Genomic DNA, 23,188 nt, shown 5'->3' with positions numbered 1-23,188 from the left:
GGTCGAGAAAGGCCACCTAAAATCTCTTGACCCTCACCCTCTTTCTGACATTCTTTTTTCCAGGTACGATGCATCTAAATACTGTTCCTTTCACTGGCAACATGGCCATGAAACTAACCGGTGTGTTCGCCTCCGTCATGAGATTCAGGATCTCATTGATCATAAAATCATAGCTCCACCACAAAGGCCAAAATGTCACCATCAACCCACTGCCTCCCCCTAACCGAATACAACTATCTTCTCGCCTTAACCTTACCCATACACTACCACCCACCTTTAAACCCAGCATATATATCACCCCTTCCCACTTACCTAGACCCGAGGTCCATATTCCTGAGAGCACTAATCTATGCATGATGGATACTTCTCAACCCCAGCCAAGACCTAAAGATCTTGTGATGGCAGTGGCATCACAATTTGAAGAGAAAGAGATAATGATAGAGAAAGAGGAGTCCGTTCCAAACTCGACCCGTCATACAATATATAGTAAATATTAAGTATTGACTTTTATATTTAAAACAAAAAATTAAATAGACACAAGGAGTAAGACTCAAACCTCTGATCTTAGGTCAGGTAAATAATACTCTTACCGCTTAACTAGCACATAATATATATAGCAAATATTTTATTTTATTGTTATTTATTTGTGTTGCATATGTATCACATGTGCTAACCGCTAGACTGTATATAAAAGTGAACACTTATGTTGGTGTACAGAAGCCTTTACTTCTCTATGTGCCAAGTGGATTTTTCAATTTAAATATATATATATATATATATTAAAAAATAGGATAAAACTTGAACCTAACACCTTAGGTTTGATAAAGAATACACTTACTATTTGAGTGACACACAAAATGTAATATTTGTTTGTTTTGTTTGTACTTATTTTAATTACGCACATATTGCATATACCACCCACTAGTAAATATATATTCACAACTAAAAACTTATACTCTTAAAAAAATAAAGGTATATTACACTTTATTCCTTTATGTTTGGCTAATTTTTCACTTTGCTTCATAATAATATATATTTTTTCTTCCACTTTGGCCCTTTTGTTTCAAATTTATCTCAATTAATCTAAAAACTGACTTATGTCCAAATTAGAAAAAAAATAGCACATTGATAGACATGTGTCATAAAAATATTTTATTATATATAAATCACACATTTAACACAAAGCCAAATCATAATATAATAACATATTTTTATCTCATGTGGTAGTTAACGTGATTTTTTTGTATAATTTAAAAAGAAAAAAAGAAAAAGGATAAACTAGAAAAAAAAATTGAAACATGAATGAGCAAAAAAACAAAAAAAAAAGAAAAAAGAACTAAAGTGAGAAAATGACCAAATATATAAGAACAAAGTATAATTTATCAAGAAAAATAAAAAAAAAATTACAAAAACAATATCACAGTTACTCTTGTAACAAAATAAATCTTAAGTTTTTCATTTTATTACTTTAAAGAGATATTTACCAATAAATCTTATCTGACAAACAAGTACTTCAATTAGTACAAAGTTTTTTCTATTGATCTGTTAAGTCCTGTTAGTAGAGAGTTTCTTTCGTGTGATCCTATTTTTTTATTTTGGTAGTGTTTTAGTGGACAACTATACCCTTTATTAATGTGACAGGTATGATATGACACTCCAATGTGGCAAGTATTAATGTGGCACTCCAACGACGTGACACTCCAAAAAAATTAATAACTCCTCAATGTACCTTTTCTAAATGTGACAATGTAGTAGGTATGATGTGACACTCCAAAACTTTTATTCAAAAAAAATAAAAACTCTTTAGTGTACTTTTTTCAAATGTAACAACGGGGCCAGTATGATATAACACTTCAAAAAAAAAAAAAAACTCATTGATGTACTTTTTTCAAATGTGACAACGTGACAGACATGATGTGACACTCTAAAAAAAATTAAAAATTCCGTAGTTTACTTTTTCCAAACGTGACATATGATATACCAATGTGGCGAGTACAATATGACACTCTAAAAAAATTAAAAATTATTTAGTGTACTTTTTGTCAAATGTGACACTCTAACGTGGCGGATATGATGTAACACTAAAAAACTCTTTAGTGCTCTTTTTCCAAATGTAATACTATAATATGGCGAACAAATGAGTTATTATATATCCAAAAGGACTAAATGGATCACAAGGAAAAAATATGAGATTACATGGATTTCAAGTCCAAAATATGGGACTTATTGGTCAATCTCCCAAATTTAAACCCCAAATATTTTTTTTTTCAATATAAACCGTTTACCTATTTTCATTATTAAGTAAAATCGATAATAAAAAATAATGTTATTTTAGAGCAACCTCATCAAACTCGGTAGAGTTCTTTTCCAACTAAACTAGTGAGATAAACTCTAAAAAACCAGGTCCATCAATTTCGCTATAAGCACGCCAAAATTTAAGGGTGCTACAGTATCTCGCTACAACAAACGAGGTACTGTTCATCGTTATTCATTTTTTATTATTTCTTTTTTTTTTCTATCGCGCTAAACTCTACCCTCTTCCTCTTCTGTGCCAAAACCATAGAGCGGCAACCACTCCACAGCATCTGCTTTCACCATATCTTAAGCTCAGGTTCTCTCTCTCTCTCTCTCTGTTATACTCTAGATTTGGATTAGATTGGATAAATTGGGCTTTATAATTTTATTTGAGAACCATCAGTGGCTCTTTGATTGAATTAAGTTGTTTCATGCTAAACATCTTTAAAACTTTGTGTGCACAAAATTTTTGTATCACAATTGTTCGATAAATTGCCTCAATGAAAGTGAAATGTATTGTTGATTGCTCATTGTCTACCACTGTTTAATTGAAAGTGATCAAGTGTGAAATGTATTGTTGATTGTTCATGTCATTGAATATAACTCTTAGAGAGAGGATGGAATGCAGAGTAGAATGATCGAAGAATATGGTTCAATTTTGGATTTGGGGTTTTGCCCAAAAAGCACCAGTTGGCTACCATGTCGGTGACTTTCTAATGATCCGATCTGTTTATATTTTAGAGTTGATTGAGTAGATCAATCACAAAAATTTTCAACTCAATCGGAGATCAACACGATGAATGCCCGAGTTGAACCACAAGCACTCGTTTCCTCTAGTTTTACCTTTATAAAGGAACATATGAATTGTTTGGCTGGCATTCTAGTACTACTTGATCAAGCCAGCTCATCAATTTAATAATAATAAAAATAACAAATACAATAAAAAAATAATATTTTAATAGGATTGAGTTAGAATAAAGAGTTTAATGAAGTGGTACTAAAAAAGTTACTAGCTAAAATAACAAAATAACTTTTTAAGTTATAATTTGATTAAGAATTTGAAGAGATTGGTATGGATGCTCTTAGCATGAAACTCAACCTATGTGTATAAGAAATGTTTAATATATATATATATATATATATTTGTTAAATTTAATGTCTAAAATATATATTTTTTGTCGATTTTACTTTTTAAGTAGATAAATGATTTAAATTAAAAATAAATCAAAAAATTATGATTTAAATTGAAAAATTGAAAAATTTGTTACTATTTTTTATTTTTATTTTGTAACTTCTCAAAAAAAGAAAGAAAAATAAAGGAAGAAGAAAGAGAGGGTTTTAAACATTACCAGTGGCAGCAACAAGCAGAGAAAAGTGGCAGGAAAATGGAGGGAGAGACAGTGATATACCTGCAACTGCACAAGCTATCAACCATAAAGTCCCAAGAAGACCTCCAACACATCCTCTCCACTCTTTGGAATACCAGAAAAACCGGTCTCTCTGGCCCCAACAAATCTTCCCTTCAGTCTCTCCTCAATCTTCCTTCCTCCCCCGAACTCGATCCTGTAATCTTTCTCTCTGTATCTCTTTTCAAACAATTTTTATTTTATTTATTTATTTTTCAATTCTATGAGTTTTGGTTTTGAAACGCAAAAGATAGGTTGCAATTCGAGAAATGCAGAGAAAACAGTGCCAAATTTTGCTTGATGTGTTTAGAGTTCAAAGAATTACAGTGAAATGGAGCAAAAATTGTTGGGTTAGCTAGAATAACACTAAATTTTCCCAGAAAATCTTGGGGTTTATATAATATGAAAATATTTCAGCCTGTACATATTTTTAAAACAAATCTAGTGCTGCATTGTTTCATTACATTTTTGAAAAAACCTGTTTTAGCAATTTTAAAATTTTATTTTCTGTTTTGTGGGTTTTGGTTTTCAAAGCACAGGAAATTCATTCCAAGAAATGTAGAGAAAACATTACGAGTTTTGTTTGATTTTTTTTAGAGCTCTAAGAAGTAAGTACTACAGTGAAGCTAATTTTGAGCTAGCATGGATATGCACTTTTCTTTTCTTTTCTTTTATGTAATTTTTTTTTTTAAATTTTAATTTTTAACTAACCTATTGCTGCATTGTTCCCATTTTTGAAAAACCTGGTATAATAATTAATTTTGTTATCAGTTAAACAATTTTGATTGTTGCCCATCTGCACCCTAAAAAAGGCCAAAACAGCAAATCTTTCACTTTGCCATACAGTCTTTAGGACATATTAATCTTGGGTCTCTTTTACTTCCCTCTGTGGTGGACCTTCGGTTCTATTTTTTATTGTACTTTTTTGTTGTATATTAATAATATTTTGTTTGTTGCTATGGATATTACTTCACTTGTGTTCTTATTTTTTCTATCCAGTACTATAATCCATCTATAATTACCCCCCCCCCCCCTCCCTTTTCAAACCAGCTTTGGCATATAAATAATGTACAAATACTGACCATAGGTTCTGGCATGCCTTCGTTCACTTATCAGAAAATGTGTAAATGAGAGCTTCACCGGTGATGATATTCTGAAGCTGTTTCCACCTGATCTGCCTCTTGATTTGCAAAGCACTCTTATTCTGTTATTCCAGAAATATCAGGACCAGTGGAAAGAAGAAATGTCCAGAGAGCAGGTGATGCTTCTCTAACTTGTTTATCATAATAGGTACAATATTTATAGTAGAATTTGTTGGATGTGTGTGTCTTTGTGTCTTGCATATGTAGCATGTTTGACAAATGGGAACATTTATTGGTTGATTTTTAAATTTGAACTCGTAGCTTTGTTAGATTGTTCACGTTACAGAACCACTAACTAGAGGTAGCAGGCTGCACTTTAAAAACAGAACTAGGGGACTCACACGTTCTAAAATTTTATATGCATATATTTGAAGATTATAGCCTGTTATGGTGTATACTTCCGTTGAAGGCTCCTTGACGTAGCATTGTCATCATGATAGCATTCAATGATTCCTGCCAGTGTAAAATGAAACTAGGGAAGAAGGGATTTTCTGAGAAGAAAAATCTTGTTAATTATTTGATTTTCTCAACATAAATGTTTTACATTGGGAAATTTTTGGTGGAAAATTTTCTTCTATTGTAGTTCTTAATTGAATCTTTGAAAATAATTACTTAGGTTTACACACTTAAAAGTACCTATTCTTGCACTACATGCATGTGTGTGATTGTTGAGACACGTATTTCTATAATATATTAATACTTGAGGGTAGTTTAATTATTGTCAGTTGCTTCACTTTTCTTAGGGTATCATTGTTTATTAGGTTCTTTTGTATTATGTAATTTTATTTAGGCAATAACTGAGCAGCCATTAAGTCCTTTTTCTCTTTTCCAATCTCTGCTAACATGGTATTAGAGCTTGGACTTTTCTGAAACTATAGTTACCAGAATCATTGTCATCATCGTTGGAATTGTTGTCAACCAGATCCATTGGCAAATCATTTCTCTCCGTTGGTGTTTGACTTCATCGCCAATCAAATTTGAAACACTAGTTGGATGACCTTCCTTCGAACCCTAGCTAACAGCCTCCATGGTTCACCTCACAATTCAAACCTAGACCATTGGAACCTCAACGAACAAGGCGAACTAGTTGGAACCTCTTTTTCTCTCTTTCGATCATCACAAACTCTTGCCGCCATCTTTCATGGAATCTCCTTCTTCATAAAAGAAATTCCAGCCCCAGTCTTCGTCTTGAAAGGAATTGATAACAGATTGTAATGACTTAGTGGGTTGAAGAACACCTTTCCTACTAATAGGACCTGAAGATCCATTGACCGAGACAATATGTGGTGTAACAGGAGTCAAAGTAGAAAAAAGATATGAATTACCAGACATATGAGAGCAAGCTCTGGAATATCTATGAGCCAAGGTTGGTGTGAATTGGCTACACATGCAATATTACCTAAATAAGCCAAGTTGGCAGTAAAAGATGAGGGAAGAAATGTTTGGACAAGCTCAACATGATTACTAATTTGAGTAGTGAGTGCATTATGAGAATCAAAAGCAGGAGTCACATGTCCATGAGTGGAAATTTGTTGTGGTAGTGTAGCATCATCGTTCAGTATGGTTAGTGGAACCACAATATGGTCACACTTATTACCACGTCCATGTGAACCACCACCTCAGGAACCACCTTGCGAATCACACTTACCAAGGCCATCACAAAATCACTGCAAGAACTATCCCGTCTTCAATTGCTAGAAACTAAAGTTGAAGATGCTAATGAAGAGGTAGTGGGTAAAGGCTCACTAGCAAGAAAATGATCTTTAAAGCCCTGCAAATTTGAATCTAATCTAGACAGCCATGATGCAATCATAAACTTTTCCCAAGGTTGCTTTTGTTGTTTCAACTCAGTGGTAAAAAGCCTATGTTGTGATAACTGATCTCACAAATTTTTTTAGAGTGCTGTAATAGCCAGACAACTGTTGTCGATACTGCTTATTGGTAAAAAAAACTTCTCATATATTTGAGAAACATTACTTTGATGTGAAAAAGAGTCTGCAAGAGAATCCCAAATTTGTTTAAGAGACTCACAAAGATCAACTTTGGGCTTTTGTGTCTAAGCCTTTTAGAGGAGCTCTATTTTTCTTGATTTTTAGGGATTGAGCTACTATTTGCCATTCCTAGTTTTGGGCTTTTTTGTTTTTGTTTTTGTTTTTGTTGTTGTTTTAGAACTTCTTGTTTGAGGACAACTTGTCCTCTTTCTCTTTTCTTGATTGTGCTTAATAATATTCTTCATCACTTTTTTTTAAAAAAAAAAAGAGGGGGGGGGGGGGGGGGGGTTCCAAACTGTAGCAGAGCTTCTCACATAATAATGGAATTCCCACTCAACCAATCATCATGTGTGGAATTCCCTTGCGGGGGAGGTAGGACTGTAATAAATTTCACTCTTTTTCCTATGCAGAAATACTTTACTGGCATGTGCCCATGCCAAATAAATCAATCCTTTCAACTTCTTCATGGTAATCGATTTTGGTAAATCATCATCTTGAAGTAAAGGGAGTTTTGCTCAGCTATAGTAGATCAACCAAGCCAACAAGTTTACAAAAACAAAAATCTTGTACCAAACCCACTGTGAACCAACATATGCACTACCAAAGCAAAGGAGGTCCAGACCCAGCCAAGGATAATAAACCAATCAGAGAACAAGGCCATAGGAAGAGCCAAACAATGCAAATAGGGCGAGAACTTGACTGCCAAACACAACTTCTCTCATTGCCGACTCCAAAAAAAATCCCAAGACCACCACATCATCAAAAAAACACCAAAAGAGACTTGTAAAATGTATTTTGGTCCCATAGAAGGAATCCCAATCATCAAACCGTATGGACCAGTCTACATCTTGCGGATCAAAAAATAGGGGTAAAAAACTGAAAATGCTTTGAAATAGAAAAGTTGCAACAAACAACCTCAAAAAAAGAAAAAAAAAAAAGAAAGGAAAAAAAAATCACAATAATTATCAGGAGGGAAGGGAGAGAGAATTCAGAGAGGGTACTTGCTGTACATTGGCTGTTGATGTCATCATAGGTTGCTGACATCAACACTCTGTTATTATGTGTCAACAGTCTTTGGAGATCTGTAATGGCTTCTAGGATTGGTATAGAGTACTCTGATACCAAGGTGAAGTGTTAAATACAAAGAGAAGGGCAGAGAAATAAGAGAAGACAAGAAGAGAATTAGACAAATAGATTTTCGGTATTCTATCAAATCCTCCACCTTGGCACATTTTTATTAAAACAGTAGAAGATTAAAATAGTGCCCTTAGTGCCCTTACCACAGCATAAGCACTCGAATACTCTAACAGTATGCAAGTAGCTCTAGCTTGGCTCACTTGGTTGTTGCAACAATCATGATGTTGAAAACTTTAACTTACCCAAACTCTGACAGAAAGCTTTGGCATGTTCTTTTGGGGCTACAAGTACAAGTCTACAATTAAGAAATGTCAAAGAACCTGATAAGTTTGGCTCACTTATCAAAACTAAACAAGCAAAAATCCAATGCATTCTATTATGTTCATGTGTTGTACCCTTTCAAGGAAACATTTGTCGTCATTCATGAGTCTACTTAGTTGAGCTCACTAAAGATCGAGCTCAGCTCGTCTATGAAACAAGTTTTGAAATTGAGCTGGAGCTGGGCTCATTTATGTGTTGAATGAGTTTGAAGGCACACTGACAAGTGTTTTGTGAACAACTCACTTTATTTGCGGCCCCAGTTGGATCTAAATCTAAACTCAAATTAGAGAATGCTGGTTCAAGTCTAAGGGCAGACAATTAAAATTTTGCCAATGGTTAGGTTCATATCCAGTCTTCTCTACCCAACACCCTGGCTTGTAGGGGACTTGCATTGGGGAATAGTCTAAATGAGACACCACAGAAATGCTTTGAAAAGGGTGGGACTTGAGAGAGAGCGAGAGAGATGGGAATAGAATGGAAAAGTCTAGGCCCTGGTTGTAAGAGGAGTTATAATATAAACATCAACTCCAATTGTTCCCTATGGTTATGGACATATAATATTTATGTATGCTTTGTTCAAAGCTTGTTGAGCACAGCTTAAGATTGCTTGGACTCAGCTCATTATAAAGTGAACCTTAAATGCTGCTCACGGTTGTTTTTATTTTTTCAGTTGAACAAATCATTTCCAAGCTGAGAGCTGCTGGGCTCATTTTCTGGCTCTCTTATTAAAATTTTGAAGCTTAAGTAAATAATAAATATTTGTACATATTATAGACAAGTCTTTCAAGATTTTGTAGTCTGATTAGGCAATAATTTTGAAATGGCTTTTGAATTCCACTGGTCCACCCCATTTTGAATGTCGAGTTTTTATGTGCATGGTTAACTGTTTACTTACCCTTGTTATTTTTCTGCTGTTATTTGATTATTGTATTGTTCATTTGCAACTTTGCCAGCATCTATTGCCAAGGACTAGTGTCTCCCACCAGGTCAATGTGGGTTTTCTACCTTCTTTCACATCTTTCCCCCTAACAGAAAATTTTGCTTCACTGTGGCCTCGGCAAGATGATCCCATTAATCGGTTTAGTGGAAATGATTTTGGGGCTTCTACACCAATCACTGCTGAAATTAATGTGTCACACATGGCTTCGATCCCTCTCTAGCCAAATGTTGGTCCAACTGACAATCTGGTATGTTGAAATAAAAAGTTAATTTTTACTCCTCATTGCTTTTATATTATTCAATTTAGTGTCTTCATGTTAGTTTGTAATAAGAATGCATTTCATTGAATGTCCTTTTCTTTTGTTTATTAATTTTTTTTTTTTAATTTGAATTTTACTGCTACCTTTGCAATATCCTAGCTTGTCGTTATAATGTTGTGTGTTTGACCTTCCTTCGAACCCTAGCTAATAGCCTCCTTGGTTCACCTCACAATTTGAACCTAGACAATTGGAGCCTCAACGAACAAGTCAAACTAGTTGGGACCTCTTTTTCTTTCTTTCAATCATCACAAACTCTTGCCGCCATCAGTCATGGAATCTCCTTCATAATCGAAATTCCAGCCCCAATCTTCGGCTTGAAAGGAATTGAACAGATTGTAATAACTTAGTGGGTTGAAGAACACCTTTCCTGCTAATAGGACTTGAAGATCCATTGACTGAGACAATATGTGGTGTAATAGGAGTCAAAGTAGAAAAAAAAAAAAAAAAAAGAAGAAGAAGAAGAATTACTAGACATATGAGAGCAAGCTCTGGAATCTATGAGCCAAGGTTGGTGTGAATTGGCTACACATGCAATATTACCTAAATAAGCCAAGGTGGCAGTAAAAGACGAGGGAAGAAATGTTTGGACAAGCTCAACAAGATTACTAATCTGAGTAGTGAGTGCATTATGAAAATCAGAAGCAGGAGTCACTGGAAATTTGTTGTGGCAGTGTAGCACTATGGTTCAGTATGGTTAGTGGAACCACAATGGTCACACTTATTACCACGTCCATGTGAACCACCACCATAGGAACACCTTGAGAATCACGCTTACCAAGGCCATCACAAAAATCACTGCAGGAACTATCCCGTCTTCAATTGCTAGAAACTAAAGTTGAAGATGCTAACGGAGTGGTAGTGGGTAAAGTCTCACTAGCAAGAAAATGATCTTTAAAGCCCTGCAAATTTGAATCTAATCTAGACAACCATGATGCAATCATAAACTTTTCCCAAGGTTGCTTTTGTTGTTTCAACTCAATGGTAAAAGCCTATGTTGTGGTAACTGATCTCACAATTTTTTTTAGAGTGCTGTAATAGCCAGACAACTGTTGTCGATATTGCTTATTAGGAAAAAAATATTGTCATATATTTGAGAAACATTACTTTGATGTGAAAAAGAGTCTGCAAGAGAATCCCAAATTTGTTTAAGAGACTCACAAAGATCAACTTCGCTTTGGGCTTTTGTGTCTAAGCCTTTTAGAGGAGTTCTATTTTTCTTAATTTCTAGGGTTTGGGCTACTATTTTCCATTCCTAGTTTTGGGCTTTTTTGTTTTTGTTTTTGTTGTTCTGAAACTTCTTGTTTGAGGACTCTTTTGTGAGAATATTAGGTTCGGTTTATATATATGGCAGTGTTTCCTTTTCTGAGAGATTGTACAGGTATGTATTTATGGCAGTGTTTTAGGTGTATATATATGGTAGTGTTTCCTTTTTAGTTTTAGGGTTAGGTTTACTGTATAATTAGATGTATTCTTTGTATTAGTACACAATTTGAACATATAGATTATTATTCAGAAAACTTACATGGTATCTGTCACGACCCAAACCTGCCCTTAAAAAGTTTGGACATGACCGGCCTGAACTTAGGCCTCAAAACCAAGTTTCCTTAAGTTATATCCATTATTGGGGCCTGAACGGAAGCAACAATAACATTAAAATGTTATTCATTGAGCTGTGCCTAAATGTCAGGATCTTGACATATCATATCATACATAAATGCACGACATGTTCATATAAGACAAGGCATCCATTACATGTATAAGTCTATACAAATGGCTAACAAACTGAAAGTTAAGTATAAGACCCATCATCCAGAGGATTTGACAAAAATATGCTACCACACAAATCTTCTCAAACTAAAGCAAAAGGCCACAATGGGAGACTCGGCCAGACAGATCTAGCAAAAGGGCTTCTGGGGTTGACCTATGGTTGTCCTCCGGATTGGTCACCTACATAACACACTACATAAAAATGAGTAAGGCTTAGTGAATAATAGCAATGTAGTAAGATTCACGTGATTAAGCATAACATATTAAGATTATAATTAAACCAGTTATGAGCTTGTCTTAATCATAATTCCTTCCGAATGGCCTTGGCCCAAAATCATAACTTAGAACGACCTTGGGCCCAACATCATAGGACAGAACGACCTTAGGCCCAACAGCACAATATAGAATGGCCATAGGCCCAACATAAGCAGAACGGCCTTAGGCCCAATATATACAGAACGGCCTTAGGCCCAATATATACCATTGTTTTTATTGTTCAATCGTGTTAGGTAGTCCATTCAACATAGCTTATGTATCATGCATTATTCTTAAACATAGTGGATAAGGTATGAGCACAATTTGTAAAATAAACATATTGATACACTACTACTACTCACAGTGATGTGGACAAGTAACAGTTCCCTCATGCACGTGACCTACTTATAGCATACAAGTCACAAGTAAGTCACTTTCCTTTAACTTTTTCCTTTTTGGTAAATGTTCGATTCGTTAATCTATGAGGAATTGTAAGCACTTTTGAAGGATCAAACGTATACAATAATAATTTTTGAGGGTCAAATAGGGCTAAATAAAGCAACATAAATTTTCCCCATGTGCCGCACGTGCGGGAGTCCTTCACCACACGTGCGGTCCACACGTGCGGTCCACACGTGCTTTTATTGCAGAAGCTTCAATCTGTCTCCCCAGTTTTCTGCACGTGCAGTCGTACGGCTGTACATCCCGCACGTGCAGCCATGGCCTCCGCACGTGTGGTCGTGTGCCCTGTTTGAGCAGTCCGAACAACTCCAAACATCAAACTCTTCAAGACCATTATTAAGGTGAATAACAAGCAAATTCTCTTCCAATATCGCTACATGTAAACATAATAAACATGAATCTCATACGTACTTAGATCATAACTCATTTAAAAGGAATTTCATGCAACTTGATGATCATAATTCATGTTATCCATTTATCTTTTTAAAATTAACCAAAAGAGAGACAAACATATAGAGATCAAAACTTGCAAGCTTGAAGATATCCTCTCAAGTTAACTAAAACAAACCCAAAATACGAGAACTAACTCTGAAATTAGACAAATATAATGCATCTTGATGCTTACAACGAATATTTCCTCAAACAAGGGTTTTTATATCATAACCCTAACTTAGATGAGTATAAAGCTTCATTTACTTGCCTAATAACAATGAATTGGAAGAAAGTTTAGGATATTTGAGTTGTTATACACTTAACTTTGATCTCTAATCTTTGATTTCCTTCAAATTCTTCAAGCTCCTAGGTGATTCCCCTTTTCTCTCTCTCTTTTCTCTTATCCTTTCTTCTTTCTCAAGGAAAGTTTATGTTTTTGACTCTAAGTGTTCCTTGTCTCTCATATCTAGGCTTATATAAGGCTAGCCCAATTAAATCAATTTAATTCATTACAAATCAGGTTTTTACGAAAATATATATTATGTCCTAAAAATCATGCTAATCCTAAATGTAAAGTCAATTTCGGATTATCACGCCTCTAAGGCTTTCAATTTCTTGTCCAAATATCTCAATTTTAATAGATTTTCTTATAACCGACAGATATGATTTCATAACCATATAATTCACATAGTTAAACACAATTTCACATAGAATTTCATATCAAGCACATAATAATTAAAGACTTAAGCATATATGAGGGTCGGGTTATTACAGTATCAGAGTTAGGTTCGAAACCCTAGCAGCCATTGTCCAAGCTTCTTTGCTTCATTGAGTTCTTAGGTTCAACCTTCTGAATACGTGCGACCCATCTAGTTCGAGATTGGGTTTGGTTCGTTTGGTCCTCTGTTCGAGTCGTCGTCTGATTTGTGTGGGTTCTCTAGTCTGGTTCGTAACTCCTCTACGGTTGACATCTCTGGTTCGTCCGACATCTCTAGACCTTGCGATTTCTAGCTCTAGTTCGTCGTCGTCGTCATGGTTCGTCTTCGCTAGTTGAAGGGCCATCCGTCTTGATCCCTCTTTGGTTCGTGACCTTCAGTCGGAACTCCTCTCACTATTGGTCTTCTCTTTCCTTTGATTTCGTTGACTTAGGGTTCATCAACTGGTTCTCATGGGTGGTCCTTGTTCCATGGTCCTCTGAGCACCAAAGTTCGTTCTTTCTGCTACTCTAGAATCGCGACCCATCGCGAGCACTCTGGTTCAATCTGGTTTGGAATTGCGACACCAAGCTGCTCTCTCTCTCTCTCTCTCTTGTTCGACTGGTTGATCTGGTGCTTTAGGTTGTCGGGTAATCTGATATTGATGTGGTTACTTTAGTCTACTTTGGGTTTATTACACTTTGACCACATCAGTATAAGTTTTGTGGTGATCTAGTTCTAATTGTCTATTTATTACCCTTTGACCCCTGGTTTGCCTATTTCGCTCTATTTTGGACTTATTATACTTGAACCCCTCTTCTCTGTCATTATTACGATGTCTCTAGCTTTTGATGAGTGTGCCTTCTGCCATCAAAGAGGTCATTGGAAGCATCAGTGTCCCAAGAAGAGGCACATGTTTGCCTCGTCGTCTCAGCAGTTTCAGATCCAATTCTGCACCCCTCCTTCGAGTACTTTTCGGTCTCCCGCCGATTTTACTGCATTTGCTCCGGCTCCTGATCCTCACTTGACTTCCTTAAGTGCTCAGATTAGTCAGCTGCAACATATATTGTCTACCTTCTAGCCATCTCCGTTTGCCTCCATTGTTTTCTCCCTTTATTCAGGTTTGGTTGGGTCTTCTTTAGGTATCTTTTCGTCTGTCTGGATTTTTAACTCTGGTGTCTCTCATCATATGATTCCTCATCTCTCATTACTTCAAAATTGTACTCCTTCTCCCTTTCCTATTACTATTAATGTTGCTAATGGGTCTGGTATGTTTATTATATCTGTTGGGTCTGTCCTACCGTCTGCTATGTCTGTTGTCATTCTATTTGTCTTATATGTTCCTCAGTTATTTGTCAGTTTATTATCTATCAGTCAGCTTGATGCTTCTAGTTTTGATGTTATATTTTCTTCTTTTATCTATTTTGTGCAAGATCGGATCTCCAATAGATAGATTGGGGTTGGCCGTAGAATTGGAGACCTCTATGTGGTAGAGAGTTTGCATCTGTCCATGAGCGAACAAAGCACATTGAGATTGATTGTCACTTTGTCCGTCAACATCTGTAGTCTAGCTCTATCTTGCTTCTTTTCATCTTTTCGGCTTTGCAACTTGCTGACTTTTTTTACTAGGACTCTAATCACTGCTCGGTTTCAATTATTTATTGGCAAACTCTCAGTGTTTTTTGCTACAACACCTTGAGTTTGAGCGGGGGTGTGAGAATATAAGGTTATGTTTTTTTATATATATATATATATATGGCAGTGTTTTGGGTGTATATATATGGCAGTGTTTCCTTTTTGGTCTTAGGGTTAGGTTTATTATATAATCAGATGTATTCTTTATATTAGTACACAATTTGAACATACAAATTATTATTCAGAAAACTTATATCCTTGTCGTCTTTCTCTTTTCTTGATTGTTCTTAATAATATTCTTTGTCGTTTTCTAAAAAAAAAAAAAAAAAGGGTTCCAAATTGTAGTAGAGCTCACATAATAATTGAATTCCCACTCAACTAATCATCATGTGTGGAATCCCCTTGCGTGGAAGGTAGGACTGTAATAAATTTCACTCTTTCTCCTATGCAGAAATACTTTATTGGCATGTGCCCATTCCAAATAAGTCATTCCTTTCAATTTCTTCATGGTAATCAATTCCTCTGCAGACGATGAAGCCCTTTACACCCTGGGACTCACTATCTCTGCTCTGGCTTTGACTCCGGGCACCTCTGCCCCTGCCTCTACCTTTGCCCTCCCCCCTGCCACCTGCGGGTGCTCGTCTATCTCTCTTCCATGCAGCAGGAAGGGGTGCCATAGGTGCCGTTGGTGCAGGCGAAGGCTAAAAAGAACCATTGTGAGAAACAGAGTATCAAAACAGTGTGGTACAGATACAGTATAAATATGGTGAAGAGAAATCAGTGCATGTCAGATGAGACAAAAGAGATACCTGATAATCGTGGTAAGTGAGCAATGCTTCCCTTTTCCGCACCATGTGGACCAAGGAGTCGACCAACTCGAGGAGGCCATCCACATAACCCACTGGCACCTACAAGTGAGTTTGAATATCAGTATACAAAGAAAAGAGAATGTGAAATACAAATGGCTGAACAAAGTGCATACCTGCTGGACGTCAAGGTCCCTAGCATACTTGTGCTTCTCCAGGGCGCTCAAGTGGAATCTAGTACCTTGTTCCGATTCCGAGAGATGAGGTGGAGGTAGTTGTGCCTGACTAGAGGCGATATGACGGTAGGTGCTTCCCCCGACGCCGCAATGTCAACACCTTTACCTACTGTCGCCGCTTCTTCGGCATAGTGACAACACGCAAGGTAATCTGAAACTCATACCGATTCTATTCCATCTCTATTGTTTCCATTTCATACTCTGACAACTGACTTCGATCTTGAATCTTTTGTTTGCAGGTTACCTGGCAGGCATGGGTGGTCACGTCCGCTGGGACAAGGGACAAGTATGTAGGTTCCTGGGATACCTCCCAGTTATGAATTCTGCTGGAGGGTCCCTTTTGTAGGACCTAGTACTTGGGAGAGCGCTTTAGGCGCCAGACTCTGGGCCTAGCTGACCCCATTGGTCTTGTTTCTCCTTCTTTCTTTATGAGGATCGCTGATTGTTTTCCTGTCAAGGCTATCGTGACATTCATGGCAGGGCAGGATGCCGATCTATTTCGCGGAGTCGGGGACTACACTATCTTCATCTGGACCCATCTCATGGCATCTCTGACCAAGGTTCACGCGGGTGGCGCTGCACATGTACCCGCCACTAGAGGTGCCACTCCTGCAGCTGAGCCTAATGCTGGAGGGGCTGCACCTACCATTTGTGTAGCCGATCTCCCCCTAATTCCGACCACGATCACATACTGGCAGCCGTTAATAGGTTGCAAATAGAAATAAAGGAAGAAAATGCATAGCAGAAAGCATAATTTACAACAGAAATTGAAATAGAAGTGCAAGGCATACCTTTCAAGCTCTCTAATAGCCCCGAACCATGTTTCCCTTGCCGGAGTTCATATAGCCATATAGGGTGGCAAGGCCATAGTAGCGGACATGAGGTAGCACCACCAGATTGATAAGAAGATACAGACCTACGGTGTTCCATCTGTTCGCGAACAAGGTGGTGTCGAAAAGATAGATCAAGAATCCATAAGCGTACTACTCCATCTACTCAGTCTCCGGCTGACTCCCGTGGAAATGGTCATAAAACCAATTGTACCTCACCATGGACAACCTATCCAAAGGATGGCATGCTCCCAGAAAATGGACCTAAGCGGCTTGCCACTGGCCCATGTCTAGATCAAAGGAGATCGGATCACCCCCTACTCGTAGCCCCGTGATCATGGAGAAATCATAGGGCTTCATCGTCATCTCCCCGGTAGTGGAGAAGTGGAAGGAGTTGGTTATGTCCGATCACCTGTCCACTAAGGCGTCGAGCAAAGACCGGCTCGCCTGTAGCCGAGAGAGCCCGGAGCAGAATAAGTCGAAGCCTGCCTCATCGACCATCTCCCAAACTCAAGCAGGGAGCTCCTGATACCAGTCCCTCGCTGTCATGGCGCCATATCCTCTCCAGGCATACGCATCACCCTGTGGTAAAAGAAGAATTTGTTTAGTGCATGGCCAGATGAAAGACTATAATGAGTGTTATTGTGAGAACCTGAATGTAAAAATGAAGTAAATAATTAAGTAATAATAATTTTACAATCTCAAATATTTTGCTTATGAATCTTTAAGTGCAAATTAAATATTATTGGAGGGTCTTTTAATTAATTTTAAAACCTAAAATAAATTTATGGTGAAAGTCTTTAATTTAGAGGCAAGATTTATTATTTAGAAAAAAATAGGGGCAAATTAGTAAGTATATTTTGATCTAATAATATTGGTATTTTATTTAAATTAATGGAGAGAGAATAAAATAATATAAAGAGATAATAATTTAAGAACTTTTGTTTAGATATATAAAAAAACAACTCTAGTTTTCCTAACAAAAGCCCTAACCCTTATTATAATTGTTTTCCACAACACTTTCAACATATAGCAGCCACCTGCGCGCCGGGGGGGGGGAGGGGGGAAGAGAGAGAGAGAGAGAGAGAGAGAGAGAAGAAAAGAAGAAGTTGCAATCAAAGAAGATATTTTGGGTGTGTGGTAGGTTTTCAGCTTTCTTCTTTCTTTTATTTTTGTTCTTTATCCTTATTCTATTTTATGATTTAATTCATTGATAGGGAGGTTGTAGGTGTATGTATTTTGTGTATACAGATATATATTGTTAAGAAATTTGAGGAGTTAAATTCATGCATAAAGAATGGGTGTAATTCTTAGTTCAAAAATTCTGCACAAAATCACAAACTTTAAAAATCGAGAAATCATATCAAACGAATGAATTTTGAACTGAAAATTTTTCAGTAGATTAATTATATATTGAATTACATATCAAAATTTTCTCATAATTTTTGGGAGTTAAAATCTATATTAAACAGTGTGTTCAACTCTGTCCAAAAAACTGGTGTAAAACAGTAACTTCGAAAGTGTCGTTCTCTTTGGGTATAAATCTGAAAATTATCAAATCAGTGTCATTAGAACTGGTTATGAGTTTAGTTTCTTAAATTTTTGGCCTTGCGTTGATTTCTCGTGTGTACTAAGAGAACCATTAATTTCTTTAAAGTGCTGCAGAAAACAATCTGTTTGGACATAATTAATTATAAATAATTATTTTGATAAGAAAATCAGGTAAAACCAATTGGGTTTGAAACTTAGGATATATTAATTGATATCTGGAGAGTTTTTGAATTTTTTGAGCAGCGTGGAGTGAGTTTTTAATTTTCAAAGTTAGCGAATAGATTGGGCAAACTTGTCTAAAATTCAGTTTTATCTTAAAGTTATTTTTAATTAAGTTTCAATCTGAACCCATGTCATGAGTGATTTTAGATCTTGAAAAACATGAGCTTAGGTAATATTTAAGAGTAACGGTGAGTTGGGTTGAGCCATGTTAGTGCGCTCTAGTTTGGGGTTACTTTTAGTTTGTTATTTTTTAGTATTTTTAAATTAGTAGTGACGTGTAGTTTTCATACTTGGTTCAGGGCACTAGTTAGACTTTCATACTTTATTCGAGGATTACATTATTCCGTTTTTAGGTGAGTAGTTGCATGCTATATATTTTTATAAATGTTCCCATAGCCTGAATTGTTGGAAAATCAAATTGTTGTTTTAAGACTAAACTGTTTTGATAAATTATCATATTATCAATAGAATTAAATTATTTCTGAAACATGTGTAAACTTGGCACATTGTAAACTATTAGTTATGGTCTTATGTTTTTAATGGTGAACTACCATGTTTTGCGGAGCTGATGTGTATTGATTATTGGGACAATCTTTATATTTTAGTCCAGGGAAATTATTCCACTGTGTGTGGTGACTCTGGCCACTAGGGAACAGATCCGAGTTGGGCCGTGATGACTCTAGTGTTCAACGATTGGAAGGAAAAGACCTAGGCCAGGCTAGGTGACCTTCAATTGGATCGTCTTAGAGAAAAGGCCTAGGTTGCCACCCCAAGGATGACTCTTGGTTCGATATTAGATCCAATGGGGCTTATTGCCTTGAGAACTGTGTGACACGTTACTTGTTATTCTTGGGACCTAGAAAATTATTGGTGTTTATGTTGTACTCTGTTTTAAGTGGAAAATGTCATTTATCATGTTCTTGAGAGACATGAGTGTTTTAACTATTGAATTGTGGAGCCTTTTTTTTGAAACAGATTATCTTTATCAAAAGTGTATGCCAATCTAGTTTCTGTGATATATATCTTATTTTGGAATTGAACCCTGTTTTCAAAATTGTATTTACTATCCATGTTGCTACTCACTGAGCTATCAGCTGACTTAATTGTTTATCACTTCTAGGGGTTAGAATGACTTAGAGTGGACTCATGGCGTAGTGGAGACTCAGTTGCATGGACCTCTAGGACATTTGTTTATTTTGTTTTAGATTGTTATGTCAAGTTTGTGCATATTTATTTTTATTTTTATTGAGGTTCATTTAGACTTATTTTATTTTATGGGCGGTTTGTGTTCTATTTAATATATATTTTTAGAAGTTGGTTATGGCTAGTTTCACCATTTATACTTGTGACTTGTTACTGGTTTGGGTTTTGATTCATTTATTTATGGGCTATCATCACATTTATTCTTTGTGATTTTGGGTTCATGTTTAGGTTTATGTGTGCCTTGGGCTAAGTTCCTGTGAATCACGGTCGGTCATGTCTGGATTTGGGGTGTGACAGCTAAAGCAAAGTACGTGAAGGAATAAAGGTTCTTACCTTAAAAGCATCATATGAGAGCTTACGTAGGAGAAAGTACTTGGGCATGCCTCGGGCAAAGTCCTCAATCCGCAACATACCACTGGGAGCCATCGCATGTGTGCGCTGGTGGTAGGTAGTTGAGTCGAATGGCCTTACCCTCAGCGGTGATGACTCATTAGGGTTTGGAGGGTAAATTTCCTCTGCAGCGATGTTAGCAGCAATATCCTCTGCCACCATGTTTGTCTCCTCTATCATCGGATCCTCTATACCTGCGGTAGGTGGAGGAATAGGTACCTCGGAAGGGCCACCGTCATGTAGAACATCATTAGCTATGAGAATGTGGTGGGTGGTGAGAGAAAAATGAGGAAACTGAGAGAAATATGTGAAAACCCAAAAAACCAAACCTTAAAAGAGAGAAAATGAGAGGAAAAAGTGAAAACTCGAAAGAGAGTACGTAAAGACCAAGAAAACTCGTGAGAAACAAGAAAAAAAACAATGAGAAACCTAAAACTCGACCGAATCAAAATTAATTCAGTTCAAAGTGTAGAGGGTCAAAAGGGTTTCGCAAAAAAGTTTGCGTGGGTCGTTGGGTAAAGAGAATAGGATGAAAATCTAGAGAGAGAGAGAGAGAGAGAGAGAGAGAGAGGAGGTTTTCAGACAGTTTATGGGTGACACAATGAGCTAAACATGTGTTTTAATGGGCCACAGGTGTGAAAACCCGATTCTGTCCCGACATCAGCATGATTGGCCGACTGACCAATATATCCTATGGTCGGCTCATCTTTTGGCCGGCCAACTGCTCAAGGGTGTTTTGATGAGTTTTGCTGGAATTTTACTTGATTTAGAGCATGGTTGTTCTGGTATTCATCTGAAAAATGGAAAATTGAAGTATTTGGGTTTGTTTCAACTTCAAACAATTCTAAAATTCAATTCTGGATGCACCGTTATAGGTCTCGTCATTTTTTCGAAGTGTGAATGTGCCTTGACCTCAAACTTAAGTAGGTTTTACCCTCTTTTCAGCATGTAAGAACCTTTGATTGTGAGTTGAAGGTGGAAGTTTGAAAAATAGAAAAAGAACAGGAAGATCCCTAGCAGAACAGGGTTGTTCATCGCCAGTTTCCCCCATGAGGTGTTTTCAAAGCCACCGTTTTTTATCTTTTCTATTATGTTGCATGGAACATGTATTGCATTGTATTTTGCATCAACTACAATAATTATCTTGCATCTATATCCATCGTGCCTATTACCTTATTGTTTCTACCTTTATCAACTGACGCTGTGATTTGGCTTGTTGCATGTATTTGGTTTGCATCTTTCACCCTCTCTACGTGAAACATAATTTGGTTCGCATCTCTCACCTCTCTGCGTGAAACGTAGTTAGGCTTGCATTTTTCACACCCATTCTACGCGAAGCGTAGTTTGACTTGCACCTTTTCGCCCTTTCTACGTGAAACGTAGTTTGGCTTGTATCTTTTGTTTCACCCTCTTTGCGTGAAATTGTAGCTCGACTTTTTCGCGCCCCCTATCGGAAGACGAATAAGCCCTACAGTACTGGACTCCCATGTTTTTGAATCTGATCTCACAAGTGCAATGTGAAATAGATAAACACTAAAGAGTCCTAATCTGACAAATTTTTTGAAAAATCGATTTTGAATCAAATTGTCAAAAATAGACTGCTTTGCCAGATACAGAGTCGCCATCTAAATATTTTTTGAGAAATTTAGGAAACCCATGACTCGTACCAAAGGCCACGTGCTCGTCATCACCAAGATTGTCTCAACTTGGGAACTTAGGTACGAGAGGGGAAGGTCATGAATTGAGCACCCCCGCCCGATCAAAGATCAGCCTCTACTAATCATGATATGAATCTTATTTACATTATATGCCCTTGTTCCGATTATTAGGCTAGCATTACTATGTGATGCGCATACATACAAGTATAGACTAACATTGCAAGAATTGGAACACTTGATTCATATTTATTTTTGAAAATTGTTTCGAATATGTACCACTTGAAAAAGTGATCGCATATGAACATTACTCAAATTATTCCAATTCAAGCAATTAGCATTCATCCACAGGCATTCAAGTAGTTATAGCACTTAAGCAATTAGACTCATGACAAGCATGCTAAACATGGCAAAAATCACACATGCGATATGCTAAAGCAAGTAAAGGCTTACCTAATACTCCAAGCCAAAAGATAAATGAGTTAGAAAAATGCATGATTCCTAACTATGCAATATGACTAATGCAACGCATACGATATGCAATCTAAATATGCTCGACTACTTAACATGACATATGAAATAATTTGATAGCATGCGGTCTAAGCATATATTCAAAGAAGTATTAAACTAATAATGCAGTTAGAAGGATGCACCGAGCCCCAGTGCATGCAATGTAAATGGATGCAAATATGAAGTATGCTAAACAAAACATGATGTCACTAAACTAACCCTTATAAGCTAGTAAAATAAAAGAGAGAGAGACGTGGGTTTGGATGACATATACATTATTACAACATTTCGCTCTTACAAAGGAGAGTCCGAATAAACTAACTAGCTAACTAGCTAAGCTAATTATTACAAAACAAATTAAATTAGCTAAACTACTTAACTAATTATTACAACAAATGAATTAACTATTCTAGTTAACTAAAATAATTACAAGACGAGATCAAACAACTAGTTAACTAACTAATTATTACAACATTTTACAAAATTAACTAGCTACAACTAATTAATTACAACAAATATCTAAACTAAATATTTAAACTTAAACATGCTCGGTATGCGAGGAATGCTCATGTACGTGTTCGGTTTCCACCCGAAAAGGCCACTTTTTTGCTTCTAGAAGGTCTCTGTTGCGAGTAGAACACTTACACCTTTGTCCACCTCTAGAATAGCTCTGCTTTGCTCAAAAAACACACTGCTGAATTTTGCATTGGTGGCCTGCTAACCATGGAAAGTGGCTTGCCAGCCACAACTGCACAGTTCATCTTGCTATAATAGAGAACAAACAGAATATGCACAGAGTATTCTAAAGGGTTTGTATGCATAATTTACTCCTCCTTATCATGAACAAATTAAAGAGTAGTAAACTTTGGTCCACAAACCAGCAACTCAAGCAATTTCATTGCATGATGGCTTATGAACCAAAGTGTGCAAGTTCAATAAATGCAACAAAATAAGACTTTAACCTCCTCCCTTTCATGAATTGATCTAG

At 36.6% G+C, this 23,188-nt stretch overlaps 1 protein-coding gene and 1 long non-coding RNA gene across 2 annotated transcripts; one reads left to right on the top strand and one right to left on the bottom strand.

Annotated features, from left to right (window-relative positions):
• The first annotated feature begins 3,588 nt into the window (after positions 1-3,588).
• Positions 3,589-10,000, top strand: LOC114288884 (uncharacterized). Its single transcript, XM_028232511.2, has 3 exons — positions 3,589-3,860; positions 4,789-4,959; positions 9,246-10,000. Exons 1-3 carry the CDS (start codon positions 3,681-3,683, stop codon positions 9,450-9,452), a joined length of 558 nt encoding a protein of 185 aa, XP_028088312.2. The 5' UTR covers positions 3,589-3,680; the 3' UTR covers positions 9,453-10,000.
• Positions 10,001-11,196: 1,196 nt separating this feature from the next.
• Positions 11,197-13,819, bottom strand: LOC145804541 (uncharacterized). The gene is made up of 2 exons (XR_014346509.1): positions 13,240-13,819; positions 11,197-11,510 (listed from the first exon to the last, which is right to left on the bottom strand). It is a non-coding gene; the product is annotated as an uncharacterized LOC145804541 (long non-coding RNA).
• Positions 13,820-23,188: the final 9,369 nt, after the last annotated feature.

Source organism: Camellia sinensis, chromosome 12, assembly GCF_055761805.1.
Source record: "Camellia sinensis isolate YWXY chromosome 12, ASM5576180v1, whole genome shotgun sequence".
Taxonomy (NCBI): Eukaryota; Viridiplantae; Streptophyta; class Magnoliopsida; order Ericales; family Theaceae; genus Camellia; species Camellia sinensis.
Note: the sequence above shows the minus strand (reverse complement) of the source record. Positions and strands in the feature narration are given on the sequence as shown.